The sequence below is a fragment of the Saccostrea cucullata genome, unplaced genomic scaffold (genome assembly GCF_032062105.1).
Source record: "Saccostrea cucullata isolate Sc308-1 unplaced genomic scaffold, CSIRO_AGI_Scuc_v1 ctg3183, whole genome shotgun sequence".
In the NCBI taxonomy this organism is placed as follows: domain Eukaryota; kingdom Metazoa; phylum Mollusca; class Bivalvia; order Ostreida; family Ostreidae; genus Saccostrea; species Saccostrea cuccullata.
The window spans coordinates 42,632-59,978 of NW_026920910.1; the positions used below are offsets into that span (position 1 = coordinate 42,632).

Genomic DNA, 17,347 nt, shown 5'->3' on the forward strand with positions numbered 1-17,347 from the left:
ATCTTATAAACTTTTCAATACTTAACTGATTTTTGCTTTTACCTAGCCAGTTGCTTGGGTGAGCAATGTGGCCCCTGTGCCTCTTGTTTTAATTAAAGTTAAGTGTCATGTTTCATAATTTATATGATTTAGTATTTGCAACAAAGGCAATTTGAAATTGTTTATCTTTATTAATAAATTTTGCAACATGGATGCCTTTAGACCTGAAAAACAATAGTTGGATACTGGCTTTTAAGGCCCAAAGTCAGACAGGAATTAACCCTGTCGATGTCTACAAGTCAGTTGGTGTCAGACACGAGGTCAACCGGTCCTATCCACTGGAATGCACAGCACTGAAACAGATTCCTGGTTGCTTTATGCCATACAGAACTGGCTTAATTGATGACTGGGAAGAAATTAATGTCCATCTGGTAAACATATTTTATTTTATAAAGTAAATAAAACATATTTTGGTTGATTTAGTGCAAATAATAAAGTTCTGAAATATTATGAAATTGTCAATTTCTCCTTTATGTAACTATTCTAAATAATCTATAATTCTATACATATCTTTCTCATTTAAATTCCGATTATTGTGAAACTTTGAATGAAAATTTAAAGGTACTTGGACACAGATTTGAATTTTATATTTTTTCTATAATATTACGACTTATATATTTTAATAGCATTTCACACAAAAATTAATTAAAAATCTTATTTCATTTAAAAGTTATTAAAATTTTAATTTTTTGGGCGGGTTTGATTGACACATCCTTGCACTTGCACAAATTTTAACTGTATTCTTAAGTACAGCTATTTATAAGAACCAGGCAGAAATGAAAATAAGTGATTCATGATAGTGATAGATTTTTCAAAAACTATCATATTTACATTAAGATACATCAAACTAAATACTTAATCACAGTTATAAATGGATTTCATGCATGGTTGATTAAAAAATGAAATCAATATATACCCAATTGTACTGAAACAGTCAACACTATCCATTGAAAAGTGTCTGTACGTGCAGTCGATTTTTTAAGAAGGCCCGCACTCTCCTTGAATGTGAATTATAAAATTTTGAACATCTAGTATCAAAGAGTAAAAATCAATTAAAAAACCCATGGGTTATTTTAATTACGAATAGATATTGTGATTTTAAATTATGTAAAATCATGAAATTCTAGTTATCTCCCTTGGCACTCTTCAGTAAAAGGAGTTGGAAAGAGTGTACTTTATACTCTTCAGTTTAGAAGGTGAGGATGAAAAGAAAGTGTGATTTCATCTTGTATTTGAAATTTGTTGGTTTTCATACATCCTAGGAACATGTAAGTCTCAATTTTAATTAGAAAAATGCAAGCCTACGATAAAAAAAATAACTGCCTGCAATTTGCTTAATTTTATCTGACAAAAACAAAATTTCATTTCCTAAACGAGCTAGGACAGAGTTTGAGTGTTTTGAAAAGGCTAACTTGTTTAACAATAACACCAAAATAAAAAAACCCCACCTAAATTCAGTTAATTTTTTTTGGGGGGGGGGGGGGGGGGGGTGGGTGGGTGGGAATTTGATTTTGTACTGGAATTTGAACACTAGCTGGAGATTACAGTATGATGAGTATCTCTCCTTTCCATCGATACTCCCTTAGTACTAGTAGTGATCTGTATGATATACTCAGTCGACTGGTAGAATTCCTCGACGACGACCTCAGCATACATGAAGTCATAACAAGAAGAATGAAAGCCACAGCAGAGACTGGATGGAGCATTATTTTTTCTATGTATCGGAGCCTCTATGGATGTCATATATATATCAGGTATTTCATGCATAGCTTGGACTAATGTCTTAACAGAGACACTATTGACTATTTTTTTTCAAATTAAAAATTTCTATAGGGGACACTCAAGAAAAATTGATGGCAAACATACAGGGCTGACTGGTAGTAAAAGTCATCAGTCCTGCTAAAAAAAAATCTACCAGCCTGAGAAAATAATTGTCTTTTGTAAAATTGATTTTTGAAACTAGAGGTACTGTGAGCAATGAGCTCACCAAATGATAACCCCCCCACCCCCCCCCACCCCCCACCCCCCCGGCCTCCCAAATGACTATAAAAGTTAGGGGTAGATATCGCCAGAAAAATTGTATTGCGATATATATATTGCAATATTTGATGACATATTGCGATAAATATTGAAATATATTGCATTGCTGTCAATTTCATGCAGGTAAAGTTGGAAGTGAACTGGAAAATAGCGTATTTTATTCATGAAACTAAATCCAAAATACCATATATTAATTTAATCATTTCACGTTAGATAATGTTTGCTATTTATTGTTTATATAGTTCCCTGCTGAATTCGTTGTCTTAGTTATTAGTGCCTGAGATCAACATTCAAACTATGATATGACTAGCATTAATAGTGTCATACTTTGGTACATAACTACCTAGACCCCTTGCCTGAACAAAGTTATCCCCCCCTTTTTAATCACAAATCCTGTATCTGCTCATGATACCATTAGTTGATTTGGAAGCGATTAATCAAATTGATAAATTTTAATTAATGAAAACTTTAAACAAGTCCAGCTGGGTGTTGACATGTGCAAATTTGTAAACCCACAGCAAAATTTGTGCATCTCGGGCGGTCAGGCACACTGTTATTTCAAACACTGTTTGGGAATAGGTCCTTATTAAAATCGAGAATATTTAATTAAGCCCTGAAAAAATAATCAGATGTTTGGCAAAACCATAATTTCTATTTTTCTTATAAATTCATTTCATTAAAATGTAAAATTGTGTCTTTTCCAATTCTAAATTTCCCAACTTATATGTGTATGATATTCTTCAAATGCATGTCCCTTATTTGAATTATAAAAATGGTGGGGATTCCAGCAAAATTTGACAAGCAAAATAACCAATAAAAACTGGCCAGGTAGTTACAGTTTTATCAGTTGAAATGGGGGGAGCACCAAAAAATTTGAAAAAGCCTTTAAAAAACCCTGTCCAAATAGGGAGGGGGGGGGGCTTCCGAAATATGCTTACAATCAAAGAGAGGGAGATTTATGAATATGAGAGCACATACAATATGCATGGGTTTCTGCCAATGTTTTTATCTAATTTAGGTCTAAATTTACTTAACAAATAAAATTTGATCATACAAAACTATTACTCTGTTTCAATTTATAACTAATAGTATGAGTTTATGATGATATTACAAGTACATGGGGGAGGGGGGAAGGTAAATAAATATTTAATTATCATTAATTCAAAAGCTAAATTGTTATATAAATGTATGTATTCTCTTGTCAAATGATGAATTTCATTATTTGTTATCATTTCAGATGCAATCGGAGTTTTGTTCTGAATTTCAAAATCCTGTATGACAACACCTGCACAGCTGAGGTAATGTAACCTAAAAAATTGAGGACCACCTTCACCAAGAAGGGATCATCTATTCAACTAGTGTTAGTGTTGCATATCCTTTATATTATTTATGTATCAGAAGATAATTTGGTACATTGTATTTTATGTTGACAACTTGCAGTTTTTTATTATCATGAAGAACATTCCTTTTCTTTTAGCAATCAAGGAGCTTCTGACCAAGGGTTGAATAATAGTGAACACTGCCATCCAGAGACTTTGAAACAGGTATTTCTTCTGATCTTGATTCTCTGAAATTTTTAGCTCACTTGAGTCGAAGGCTCAAGTGAGCTTTTCTGATCCAATTTTTTCTTTGTCTGTCATTGTCATTCTTCAAGGGGAGAGAATTACAAAATTAATGGCATTACTGATATATCTTCTTAAGAACCAATGGCCCAGGAAAGATTAAACTTATGTGGAACCATTGTCGGATAGTTTAGATTCAAATTTCTTCAAATTATGAACTCCAGGTGTAGGACGCGGCCACAACGGATGATCAAAGTTAAACATAGGAATATATAGGAAAAATATTTAAAAATCTTCTTCTCGGATACAGCAAAGCTTTGATTGGTACGGGTAATATTTTTATGAAAGCATCTTCAGATTCAAGTTTGATCAAATCATGACCCCGGGGATAGGGTTGGACCACAAAGGCCAGTCAAAGTTTTACATAAGAATATAGAGGAAAAATCCATTAAAAATATTCTTCTAAAGAACAGAAAAGCCAGTAAGTTATATATCATATGGAAGCATTTTCTCGTAGTGTAGATTTGTTCAAATCATGACCCCCAGGTATAGGGTGGGGCCACAATGAAAGTTCAAACTTGTATGGAAAAACTCACAGTTAGTCAAAAATAAGTACCCTGTAAGCATCCTTAGTGTAGATTCAACGATTCAATTATGCTCAAATCATAACAACCCCTTCCCCCTACTCTCTCTCCCTTACAGGGGGAGGTCAGGACCACATATGCTTTAAAGCTTTTCAATACAAAGCTGATTTTTTATTTTTTTTATCCAAGCCAGGTGATTGATGTGGCCCTGGGTCTCTTGTTAAATCATTTATCTACACATATATGTACAGTACAACACGGTTATCACAAACTCACTGGGACCTGTAAAAGTACTTCGCTATATCCATAATTCCTTATATCCATATTTGAAATTCGTAAAATTTATATAGTCGGGGATCCAAGAACACTTCACTGTATCAGTGAATTCACAATATCAATGTAACAGTGTTTGTATTGAACATTTAGTTTTACTGTAGTTATATTGAAGCCTAATAAGTATAAAAGATGTATTTAATATTGTAACACAGTGTCATCTTCATTATTTTGTTCAATCCACACAAATGTTTCATGAATATTAGAAAATGAAATCAGCATTGGCCGAAAGTTAGAAATTAAAATTTACAAAATGCAGCATATGTATAGAATATTTTTTTAAAAATCCTTTTCAAATGAGCAAGGCTGTAATAGTCATACTATGATACTTATATTCACAATCAAATAACCTAACTACTTGAGGCTAGGATGGGGTGAGGGTTAAAGAAATGGTTATATCACTTGAAAATTTAGAAAAGAATTACAGAGCTGAGATTTTTCTCAAGAACCACAAGGCCAGTTTTTACCAAACTTGGCAGGGCTATAAGCCCCCTTACAAGGGGTGAAAGCCAAGAAAAGAGAAGAATAAGGAACCACTGGGTCAGAAAAGCTATCACTTATGTTGAAGCGTCCAGGGGTTAAGTGTAGATTCTAAATTGTATAAATCATGCCCCCCCAAGGGTAGGCCTAGACCACAAAAGGTATTACAAGCAGGAAAATCTGGTGTAGAACAGCATGGTCAGTTAATCTGGTGAGTGTTGTGGACATTGGCTTCTTGTATTGCATGATCCTGATCATAGAGAAAACAAACCTTAGCTACTCCCTTCCTTCAACAGCAACAAGAAAAAATTGCTTTATGGAATGCCTATTTTCATTAACAAGGTTCAAATTTTAAATTAATTTTCTCCAGAGAGATGAATCAGCCACATGCACTATGCTAGAGGAATCTAGCTAGAGCACCTATTTAGCAGCCAGGACACAAACCTGTACATCTGACAGTTGATACAGATAATCTCAGCAGCACATTTCTAAATGATGGCCAAAAACTTAATAAAGACACTGTCAATTCAAAACTTCCTTACAAGAAATCCAGACCAGAAACAAAGGATATTGATTTTTACCCTCCTCCAAATGTAACTTTGGGGTTTTATGGAAACCAAGACCTGAGGAGACACCAAAGGATATTGAATATTATACCCTGTCAACATGAAATTTGGAATTTTAGTTTGCCTACCTACACATTTTATGATAGTCAAGAGCATGGATTTTCTTATATTTTATACACTTTATTATGTAAACTTGATATTTTTAATAGGTTTCTGCAGATTTTCTTTACTGTAAACCATCTTTGATTTGCAAGCGATAAATATTTGAGAGTTTTGCAGACTTACTCTCGCAAAAATTAATCGCCGTGAAACATTCATTAACTTTTATATTTTAATATAGAGTATGTTTTTTAACTCAGTCGCGTAAATTAATCGCCGTGGACCGATTTCAAATTGAGGAATCAGGAATAAAAGATGGCACGAATAATAGTTGGTTTACAGTATTTTACAAATCTGAGGTGTGTTTTCACCCTCCAGTTCATAGATGTAATTATTTTTTTCTATACAATTTAGCAAAGAGTACATTTACAGAATTTTTAAAAATTTGCTTTAAAAAGTACAAATTTATATATCATGTCTCATGGATACTAATTACAGTTACCATAGAAACTAAATATTTGGTAAAAAAGAAAAAAGTAAGGTACAGAAAAAAATGTGTCTTTCAATACTTTAGCAAATGGCCACTCATGCAGTTTTCTTTATACAAGCTAATCAAACATTGGCTAAATTGTATAGGCAGATACAACAGGCTAAATTGTATAGGCAAATATAATATTTTTGGAGATGTTGCCATGGTAACCAGATACAAATCACAAAAGCAAATTAAAAATATATATTTTCATGCATTTATGATAAACTGTGAAAATAATACATGTATGTGAGTCAATAATTATTTTATTTTTGTATTTTATGGAGATTTTGTAAAAACAAATTGTTTTAAAAAGTATTTTCATAATAATTTGTTACCATGGTTACAAAAAATTATGAGAAATCCACTGGTTTTATCTAATATTTTCAAGGTCTAGGAGAACACTTTCAATCATATATTATCAAAATTTAGGTGCTTGTGGTATTTTTTCCACAACATACTCTGAAAATGATGCATTTTGGTATTTCCATGAAAAATGAATTTTTGTGATATTTTGTTGCCATGGTTACAGATTATTTTTTTAAAAACCCAAATTGGTTTGGTTTTGATTTATTATAATTAAGAATGTGCTCTTTCTATCCCATGCTTTCAGATTTTTTTAACATGTAGGAATTTTTCTTACTATGCTTTTAAAAATGGTTATTAATGTGAAAAATGAATTTTTGTGACATTTTGTTGCTATGGTAACAAAATATAATTTAAAAACCCATGGGTTTTATTCAATTTTATTAAAATTAAGAATGTGCTCTTTCTATCCCATGTTATCAGATTTCTTTAACCTGTGGGATTTTTTTCTTACTATGCTCCTAAAAATGGCTATTTATGTGAAAAATGAATTTTTGTGATATTTCGTTGCCATGGTAACGGAATATTTTCAAAAAACCCATGGGTTTTATTTAATTTTATCATAATTAAGAATGTGCTCCTTCTATCCCATGTTATCAGATTTCTTCATCATGCGGGCCTTTTTCTTAAAATGCTTCTAAAATATGTTGGAATTGAAGAAATATTGTGAAAAGTGAATTTTATGAAATGACCTATGTTAAATTGAAATTCAGTACCTTTAATAAATCCTATATAATTTTATCCTTATGGTAATCATTTATCATTTTGTATGTACTTCTCAGGAAAAAAAGATTTATTTATGGTACTATCATCAAAAAAGCTCTGTTCCTGTGTTCAATAATAGCTAAATTCACATTTTTTTTCAATTTTTTGCTTTGTTGCCATGTACGCTTATATGGTGCATTGTTTCCATGGCAACAAAGGCTGGCCAAAAAAAATTATGTTGTCCAATGATGTTCCATTGGTCCATGAAGCAACATATTAAAATTTTGTAAAAATCTGAAATGGTCATGAATCACCCCCTGCCTGGTTCTTACAAATAGCTGTACTTAATCCTTAGGAAAAGTAGCAATCTTGTTGTGTATTAATAAAAATTTTAATACTTTAATCTAGAAAATTCAGTGTAGACATGTTCGAAAGCAAAACAAACACACAATATATTGTCAGTCCGTGCAGTTGTGGTGAGCAGACTTAGGCGATTGAACGCACCCGGTGAACCAAAACACCAAACAATAACAAAGCTTTCGCCCTGTTTACAAAAAATGTGTACATAACACAAGTGTGCTCGATTTGCTAAACTCTGTACACAACGGAAATACGAAACTTGTGAAGGAGTTTTGCTTTCTAACATTTCTACTCTGAATAAAATTATTTTTCTGGATTTAAGTTTTAATGTTTCTAATTAATACACAACAAGATTGCCATTTTTCCTAAGGATTAAGAAAAAAAGTTAATATGTGTAAAAGTGAAAGGATGTGTCAATCAAACCCGCCAAAAAATTCAAAGTTTTAATAACTTTTAAATGAGATAAGATTTTTAATTAATTTTTGTGTGAAATGCTATTAAAATATATAATTCGTGATATTATACAGAAAAAATTAACTTCAAATCTGTGTCCAAGTACCTTTTATGTCTATGCAGTTAAAATTATTTCTTTCACTTAAATAAACATGACTTAAATTGTTTTTTTACGATTTATGATAAACGTTACATTATCTGTACTTAATTAGAAATTGAAGATTCAGGTGCATTGGTACTATGATAAGAAAGATTACTCTTAATGACACAAATGTCTATTATTCCTTATAAATTTGTTAAGATTAAGTGAATTTTTTTGTCAAATTTAGTCCCGCAACCATGCTATAATTGTTGTATATTATTCAGCAAATGCATTTCAGTTGGAAAATCATTAAAGTTATAGAAAAATTTGAGTAAAATGAGTAAGCGGAGGGTTCATGAACCTCAAATAGGAATTTGACATTGCACTCAGCTTTATATTTTTAAACCTAACTAACATGAATCGGACACAATGCAGATACTCACTTCGTAGTGTTTAAATGTCAACGACAAAATTTATTCCAGGTAAAGTTTCAAGTGATAATTGATGACACAAAAACGCAAGAAGTAGTTTTTGATGGAAGAACCACTAACAATATTAACTGGTTCACAGCCTCAAGAATCCTAAGTTCTACATGGCAGGATGTGACATCCAATGGAGAATTCAATTATTTTACCCTAGAGGGACATCAAGAGTTATATTATTTATTATTATATTTTCATGTTAAATACTAAATTCTGATTGGTTTAGACGCAGTTAACAATCCGTTCTATTACATGTACCCTCAGCCTTAGCAATGCACTTGACAACTGATAACACAACGGTAATGCCACATGGTAATTATGCGCGTACGGTTCACCGTAGAATTCTAAAAGCGTCAGTTGCGTGTTTGAAAGAACCAGAATAAAACTGACGTCATTAAAAGCTTGTGTCCGATGTAGCTTACTTGTAAACAACAACGACAGACGAATTCGAAACATGCATGTAAGTGCAGAAATAACAAAACTTTAGATGACACAGGACTATTACTAGTTACGGTATCAGACAAACAATAAAGAGTTCAGTAAATCTTTTTCGAAATAGCGGGGAGTTTGAAAGATTTTTAAACGTGAATATAAAGACGATCGATGATTTTTTTACCGACATCCTAAATCAACAAGACATTTAGTATAATAAAATAAATGGTGCCTGTTTTGGAGGGCAACAGTCGAAATTGACACCCCTCGGAAAACAATACAATGTAGTTTTACTTGGGGTGTCAATTTCAACGGTTACCCTCCAAAACGGCACCATTTATATATTATTTTTGCCTAAATCTCCTCTCAAAAACAGAAACAGACCAGTGACAGGATTTTTTTATTAAAATATTCATTGTCAATAACGTTCAACAATATCTAGGCAATTCTTTCTCAGAAGCCCAGTGTTAATAACTCACCTGGGCTACAAGGAGCTCTCTGGATCGGTATTGTTGTTTTTACTTTAATATTTAATCACAGATTTATATATATGAGTAAGAGAAGGGGGATAATACATACTATATATTATTGCTTACATTTCATATCAATTCATGAGCAAAGGTATATAATTAAAAACCAATGACAGATATTTTCATTTCATTTATATATAGTATATATTTACTTATGTAATTATCCATTTAATTAATTAATTTATCAGAGGTACATGATATCTGTTTTTATGTTAAATTTGTATTGGAATATTAATATAATTCTTCCATAACATGCAAATAGTTCGTGTAATCAAAAGGTATTTCAGTATTGTTTTTAATAAAAAGCCAGTCTATGGCAAATTAGTTTTCTATCTCAGTATTAATATTTACAACTTGAAATAACTATTTAAATATTTTAAATATATAAATATATCTGAGTTAATATAAATTTGGAAATATTGTATAAATTAAAAACAGTTGCCAAATATACGCAGTATGCAGAAAAAAATATTTTATGTAGCTGAGGGTACATGTAGCAGTGACAAAATTCCCTCGAGATGTTTATTGTCTCTCGAAAGACACCTCAAATTGATAATAGGTTTTTGGAACGTTCTTGGGTTTGTTAAATTATTCAAAAATAAAAGCAGGAGATCAGTATAGTTTGTTTCTAAGAGGGACTTTTTTTGAAAACATTCGCTACCACTTTCTTGACAAAATATATTAATAAGGAGAACACCAATAGTCTACGTTAAAAGATATTGGAAATGAAGTTGGTACTGGTGATGTTCTTTGTTATCAGTAAGCTTACTGGCAAGAAGTCTAAAACTACATAAAAGTATAAAAATATATCTTCAAGCGACATATTCCTTTGAGCAGTGATGCCATACCAGTAATCATTGTATAAATACTTCACATTGTGTCTTCAATAATAATAAATAAGTTTAATTAAAGTAAACCTGTTTTTTGACGTGACCAAAAATGGTCTGATGAACATTTTTATAAGTTGTATTTTTAATTCATTGTAGAAACTGTAAATCGTCAATTTTATATCTCCCGTGAACATGCTGGTTGTCCTAATGACAAGGGATGGTTCGCTTCTTCTTTTTACCCAAAGATTGGATGTGACTTTGATAACATAGGAGGAAAATTTCCCGCTTTTGTTGCTTGTCCCAAAACAACACACTGCGTAATGGAGTCAGGTAAAGTAGCATAAACTACTGTTAAATAGCGTATTATTGTGGAGTCTGTTTTTTGCTGTTTTAGAAAAAAATCCTTTCCTTTGGTATGGATTTCGTTGATAAAAAGCTGCTGAGTTGTTATAATCTATGAAATTTTACAATTCGTTGGGGACATGGAATTGTGGATCTTATCATGCCTAGAAAACCAAAAAACAAACAAAACAAAAACAAAACAAAACAAACAAAACTAACAAACAAACAAACAAAAAAAAAACAACCAAAACCCGCAGAAAAATTATTTTTCACACTACCTAAATCAAAACGTTTCAATTTCTAACATTTGCATCGTTCTAAATATTATATACTTTTCAATATACAGATTAGATATTGATATTTTTTTATGCATTCTGCATACAGATTCCTTTGGTTGTGCAATTAGGTGATCGGATATATGTCATGAATAGTTTTGTCTTTTAAAACAAAAAAATGGCTCATTGCTTTTTAAAAACCTGCCTGAAATGTGTAATCTGAATGTATGATTTGACTAAACAAATATAAAATTGTCTTTTATTATATTTGATTTCTATTATTTTAGAGGCTGTCAACGCTCAGGCTATTGCTATATGGATTAAAGCGGACAATTGAAGGGTTGCAGACATCAAGACAAAGAATGAAAACTGTATATTTCTTCGAATAAATCAACATGTTCTGAAATAATCTGTGAAATTCCCTTGATATCTTTTCTTTCTATACTTACCTGTAATGTAACATGGTAAAGTTTTGTTTCGCCATTTCTGCATATTCTGCCAACAAGCAAGTAAAATCATATTGCGTGGATTTGTGTAATTGTTAGAGCTGTTTGCCTATTTTAAATTTTGAAAGTAAAATTTGTTGTTTGGCTTCTCTGATAATATGAAGTTAATATTGATATCTTGACATTTTGTTTGGAAAATCTTAATTTCCATGGCACTTGATCGCACCTCTGATTTTTTTAAGGTCCATGTTTGTTTTGCTCCAATTTTGTCATTTTAATGGGCTTTAAAGCTTAAATACTCCATATATATCATTAAAAGCCTTCAATTTGAATTCTTTAGCCGATTAAGATAAATAAAAAGCTGTGTTTTATGCACTTAAAGAGATTACATAGATTATATCTTAGTTTCGTATGCGTAATCAGGAAGATAAAATTTTTAAATTGACTATATTTGCAATATCCAAGTATAAATTATCGTTGGTGGAATACTGAAATCCTATACATTTTCAAGTAGATAAAATGTATTATAAGGCGAATTATTGTGTGCAATTTTCTTGTCTACTGATTGTTGTTAATAATTTTGAAGAATTAAATTGTATTGGTATATAAGAATTTTTCAAAAGTACACTTAATTTAACATTTGTAAAAAAAAAAAGCTGGAACAAATTAAAAGAAATCCAAGTTTGCAACATGTCATATATACATGTACATGTATTTATGCTTTCTATAGAATTTTTTTTCCAGTAGAACACAGATCACAAGGACAGATTGTAACATCCAAAAGTCTTCAATAAAAATATCTTGTATTACACATGTATGTGCTTTTCAATTTTTCTACACGCACAAAACAATACATATATACAATGGGATTGGGCACAAGTTCTCAAAACTTGTTTCGCCCTCTCCCCTCATGGAAAGTTAGTAAAGTTTAAGCTACATGTGTGTTACACAGTTTTAGAAAAATATTAATAAATTCACAACATGACATCTTATTAAAAATAACTGCAAGAACGTGTGTGATGTACAAATGCTATGCACACTCATGTACAAAATATCATCTGAATCTGCCTGACTGCTGAATATATGAATGTACAATGGAAAAAAGATATTCATTTTCAGAAACACTTAAAGAAATCACTGTTATCATTATTCATAGCCACCTTATAAAATTTGTCAATTTTAGAATTATATAAAAGCTATATTTTGGAAAAACCATTCTGAGTTTTCTAAAATATAAATAAATATTGTTAACCTATCTAGTATTAACAACAATATTTGGCGAATTGACAGTCTTTGCAATAAAATACTCATTTAGTTCTCACGACCAAGCTGAAAAGGAAGTTCAATATAGCACACAAAGTACAACAAAAACTCAACATGATTACGGTCCACTTATCCGTGATCACGTGATGAAAATATCTAAAGTCAACGTGCCATCCATACTAAATTTCGAATTGTAGAAAAACGTTCCTATGGACCCTCATTTACTTGTGTTCAATGATATGAAAACTATTCAAATAGCTCAAATGGATACCTTTTTTCATTAATTATTTACAAAATGTCCTTTGCGTTTTCACATTTTTGTGAACGTATGACAACTGGGACGTAAACATTTTATATATGCGTTTATCATGATGCACCTGATGTAATTACCCAATAAAAGCATAGCGTTGATCAGTGTTAGTTCTTTACATAGTATGGGAAAAGGTTACAGGGCATATTCTATAGGAAGAGGAAAGCAAGGCATATCTTATCTTACATCACTACAATGTCGTCGATAAAGAAGAATAGTACGATAGGTATGAGAGTTCTACGATTGTAAAATATCAGTGTATCATTTTGAAAAAAAAAACACATCAAAATTAACATGGATTATGCATTTTAAATACCAGTAGGCTATTTTAGCTAATTTTGTATATGTCAATATATTTGCTTCCATATTTAATATAAATTCTTTTACTAATGTAGGTGGGAAGAATTATAAAGGTGGAGTACAAAAGCAGAAATTAACGATTATTTCTTTACTCCTTGGAGTATTCTTGACAGTTGCCGTGATAGCTTTTATAACGCTTTTGCTCATACATCTTAAAGGTAAGAATTGCAGTAGATTCATCTGATTACCCCTTGGCCTAAATATACAGATGTAATTCCTTTTGCTATTGTTGTTCTTTGATGGCATTATCATTTGACACTATTTGCAACTCACCCAGAATGGACTTTTGAATGTCTTCCTCTTATGTTTTTATTTAAGAAAAAGACCGCAACTGTGATATATGAATACTGATGATTCAACAAAATAATATCATTTATAAGCATGAATTAATGAATGAGTGGCTCTTGTACTTATTTAGAGCCGTGGTCGTTAGAGTTAATGTCCTATCTCTGATTATAAAAAAATATTAAAATTTATATATATATCTATTCTTATGTATGTTTTCTACATTTGAGAAATCTAATCAATTGATACAGTGTATTTTTAAATATTCTTACTTTAATCACATTTAGTAAATGGTTTTTACACAATAGCTTTTACAAATTAGTTCCTAAAGCTGATGTATGTGACAGCCATAATTGCCAGTACGGAATCTGTGTAGCAGACCAGACCAGATTGCGAGGCTACACGTGTAACTGCACGCTTGGTTATGTCGGGGACAATTGTGAAGGTAAACACCTAATACTGTCTGCCGTGTAATGGCTCCGAAAAAATAACATAACATTCAATATGTTTGGGTATCAAGTGCGAATTGATATACTGTTTTATAATTCATTAAATATAGCAGGAAAAGAACTGGTGCACATTCAGTAGTTGCCTCTTTAGTTACTTTAGAAGTTCAATCAATGTGGTATTAATTTACGCTATGTACGCGCTCAGAAATTTTCCGCGGAAATTCGTCCCATTGATCTTAATACACATAAAAGGCATATAATGAGAGTCTTATCAACGGATTGAACAGAAATAGAGAGTCCGTGGAATTATGACCAGGAGGAAAAAAAGTGTGTCTACAGTATTTTTGGAAATAAGGCTGAAATTACAAATCTACAGATGATTTACATGTAATATAAATTTTTGAAGTTTTATAAATTGACTCAACGATATATTATTAAATTGAAACCCTTTATCTGAGATTAAGTCAACAAAATATTCAGGAGTAGGTGATGGTTATCACGTTTTAAATCCCTGAATAAGAAAAAGACAAGCCGTCACGATGAAAAAAACTAGAGGTACTGTGAGCAATTCCCCTTGCAATTTACAAGGAAAAAAAAATAATGACGGCAAGTTGTCCTTAATTAGGAGCGAGTTGTCTTTATAAGTGTTGGGTACGACTTGTCTTGAGGACGAGCTGTCCTAGTTCGAGTCAAGTATTAACGCAGAAATACGTCTTTGAAAAATATATTGATTGATTGATTGTATACTGTTTAACGTCCCTCTCAAGAATAGTTCACTGATATGGAGACGTCACCATTGCCGGTGAAGGGCTGCAAATTTAGGCCTATGCTTGGCACTTTCGGCCTTTGAGCCGGGAGGGAAGCGAGAACTGAGAGCTAAAACACGACGCTATCTTGCGAATTTTGCGAATTTATTCATGTCACACTACATTAGACATTCCTGCCATGACTAATTATCAATAACTATATGACAATCAATTCCATGCTTAAATATGTATATTTGCCAACCCAGCAGGCGCTCATACGTGTTAAAACGTCGAGAGTAAGTTGAAAATAAGTTGCAACGTTTAGTTACTATATTTCATATGGTATATGGAATATAAGCTGCAATGTTGAGCAACTATATTTCAAAGTTGTTTCAATGTTGGGGCTTCAACGTATAATCCTTAATTATATAACTTGAATCAACATTGAGTTTGCAACATAGTTTGAACGTTGAATGTTCCTCGGTGTTTTAATGAGGAAAAAATGTGGAGTATTCAGAATATATTTAGCGTAGAATTTTTCGTGTTAATTCAATGTTGAAACGACAATGTTCAATGTTGAATGATTTATACGATACAAATGGAAACTACAGAATAAGAATTAAAAATTTTAAAATACAAATGATTTTTTTACAATATGAAATAAAAATTATACAATGCAAATGAAAAAAAAATATACAATGCATTTTTGAAAAAAGTATGAAATACAAATGCAAAAGATTGAATGTTGCAACGTTTTACTTGCCATACTATTTTAGCACCATGATTAAAATTTACATAATTTAAATATTTGTTCATATAGTTGATGCATGTTATAGCAATGGTTGTAAGAATGGGACGTGTGTGGCGGATCAATCAAGGATAAGAGGATACAAGTGTAATTGTACCATTGGCTTTGACGGGGAAAATTGTCAAGGTAAATTGTATATAACTTTCATTGTAACAAGTCTCGAACTAACTTTTATGATTTAAAAAAAAAATTTGATTTCAAATATTATCTATACTGTGATATTATTAATTTTCCTCTTCAGTCTGATTCGGAAAGGAAGTGAAACTATTATGTATTAAATGTTGGATTAAACGTTCTTTTTTCAGAATTCATTGATGTGTTAACTCATAAACGCTTATTACTAACTAACTGAATAAAAGTGCAACTTTTATGTTAATATTGCGAGTACAAAGGCATGAATTTACACATCGATAACTTCTGAATAAAAAGAACGTCTAGTTTTTTTTCTGATAATACCATTTACGAATGCTTAAAATTATTACTTTTTAAAGCCTCAATACAATCTGATATTTTTGTACTTCGTACAAATACATGTACTTTATACAGCAATGTATGAATGTACGTAATCGAGATGAGGGTCGATTAAATTCAACTAAAAATTTCCAACAATCAATAAAATACAGGAGTAGTTCCTCGAATATTGTTTTAGTCAACAAATATTGTAAATACGCGTATACTTCAGAATAATGTGTCCTTGATCATGTGTTGACCATGTTGAAAGTAACAAAAACCCTCTTAAACGAAAGTAGCAGACATCCTTCATTTGCTCTGGTTTGTAGAAATATGAAACAGAAAAAAGATGTAAAAATATAAATTTGATGCTAAAGAGGCAAGAGTGTGAGATAAGTATCTTTTCCCTGTCACAACGCTACCGAGAATTGAGATTATTTGCTTTTAAATGTAAGGATATGGAGATAACGAACAGTAATCAATATCAAAGTCCATAAAAGAATACAAAATAGGAGCATAACAAACACGGACCTCCAAAACATCAGAGTGGGATCAGGTACCATGGAGGAGCGAACATCCCCTGCTGACCGGTCACACCCGCCGTGTGCTCCTTGTCATGGTCGTGAAATAACGGAAAAATCCGTCCGACTCGTTAATTCATTGTATAAATAATGGACTTACAATTGGTATGGAAAACGTCCATCAGCAATTGACTCAATAATTAATTGTATTTGCTGACACGTTCATTGTCTCGACCATAGAACTTATGAAATGATGGCATTAAACATGACTGCTGATATTCTTGTTTCATTCTTGTTTCATCAACTCGACAAGGTCGACAATATGACTTCAGAGAATTTTCAAAATCATACTCGTGATATGACTGTGAAATAAGCAGATTAATATTATATTCCTGTCTTTCAGCCCTGTTTGTAGCTAGATTATAATTTCGTATAATTTAAATAACGGACTAGAAGTAACTGTTTTTTTTTATTTTTATTTTACAATAATAGCATAAAACAAGGTCAAGAATGTTGTTTTGATTGAAAAAAATATTGATGTGTACTTTTTCCTGAGTTTGTTCTCATTCAATCACAACACAGTGAATAATCGGATTTGAATTAATGCATGCTATTTATTT

The 17,347-nt window shown here is 31.5% G+C and overlaps 1 protein-coding gene across 2 annotated transcripts in view; it reads left to right on the forward strand.

Moving 5' to 3' along the window:
• The window catches only part of LOC134258635 (neurogenic locus notch homolog protein 2-like), a 43,034-nt gene that overhangs the window by 24,158 nt on the left and 1,529 nt on the right, over window positions 1-17,347 (forward strand). The window contains exons 1-4 of one of the 2 annotated variants that reach the window (XM_062741184.1): window positions 13,285-13,334; window positions 13,504-13,626; window positions 14,076-14,198; window positions 15,769-15,882. In XM_062741184.1, the coding sequence (XP_062597168.1) occupies window positions 13,304-13,334; window positions 13,504-13,626; window positions 14,076-14,198; window positions 15,769-15,882 (391 nt within the window). In that variant the 5' untranslated portion in view covers window positions 13,285-13,303. Of the gene's footprint in view, window positions 1-13,284; window positions 13,335-13,503; window positions 13,627-14,075; window positions 14,199-15,768; window positions 15,883-17,347 lie in introns of those variants that run through there. The other variant, XM_062741183.1, reaches the window with a different exon arrangement.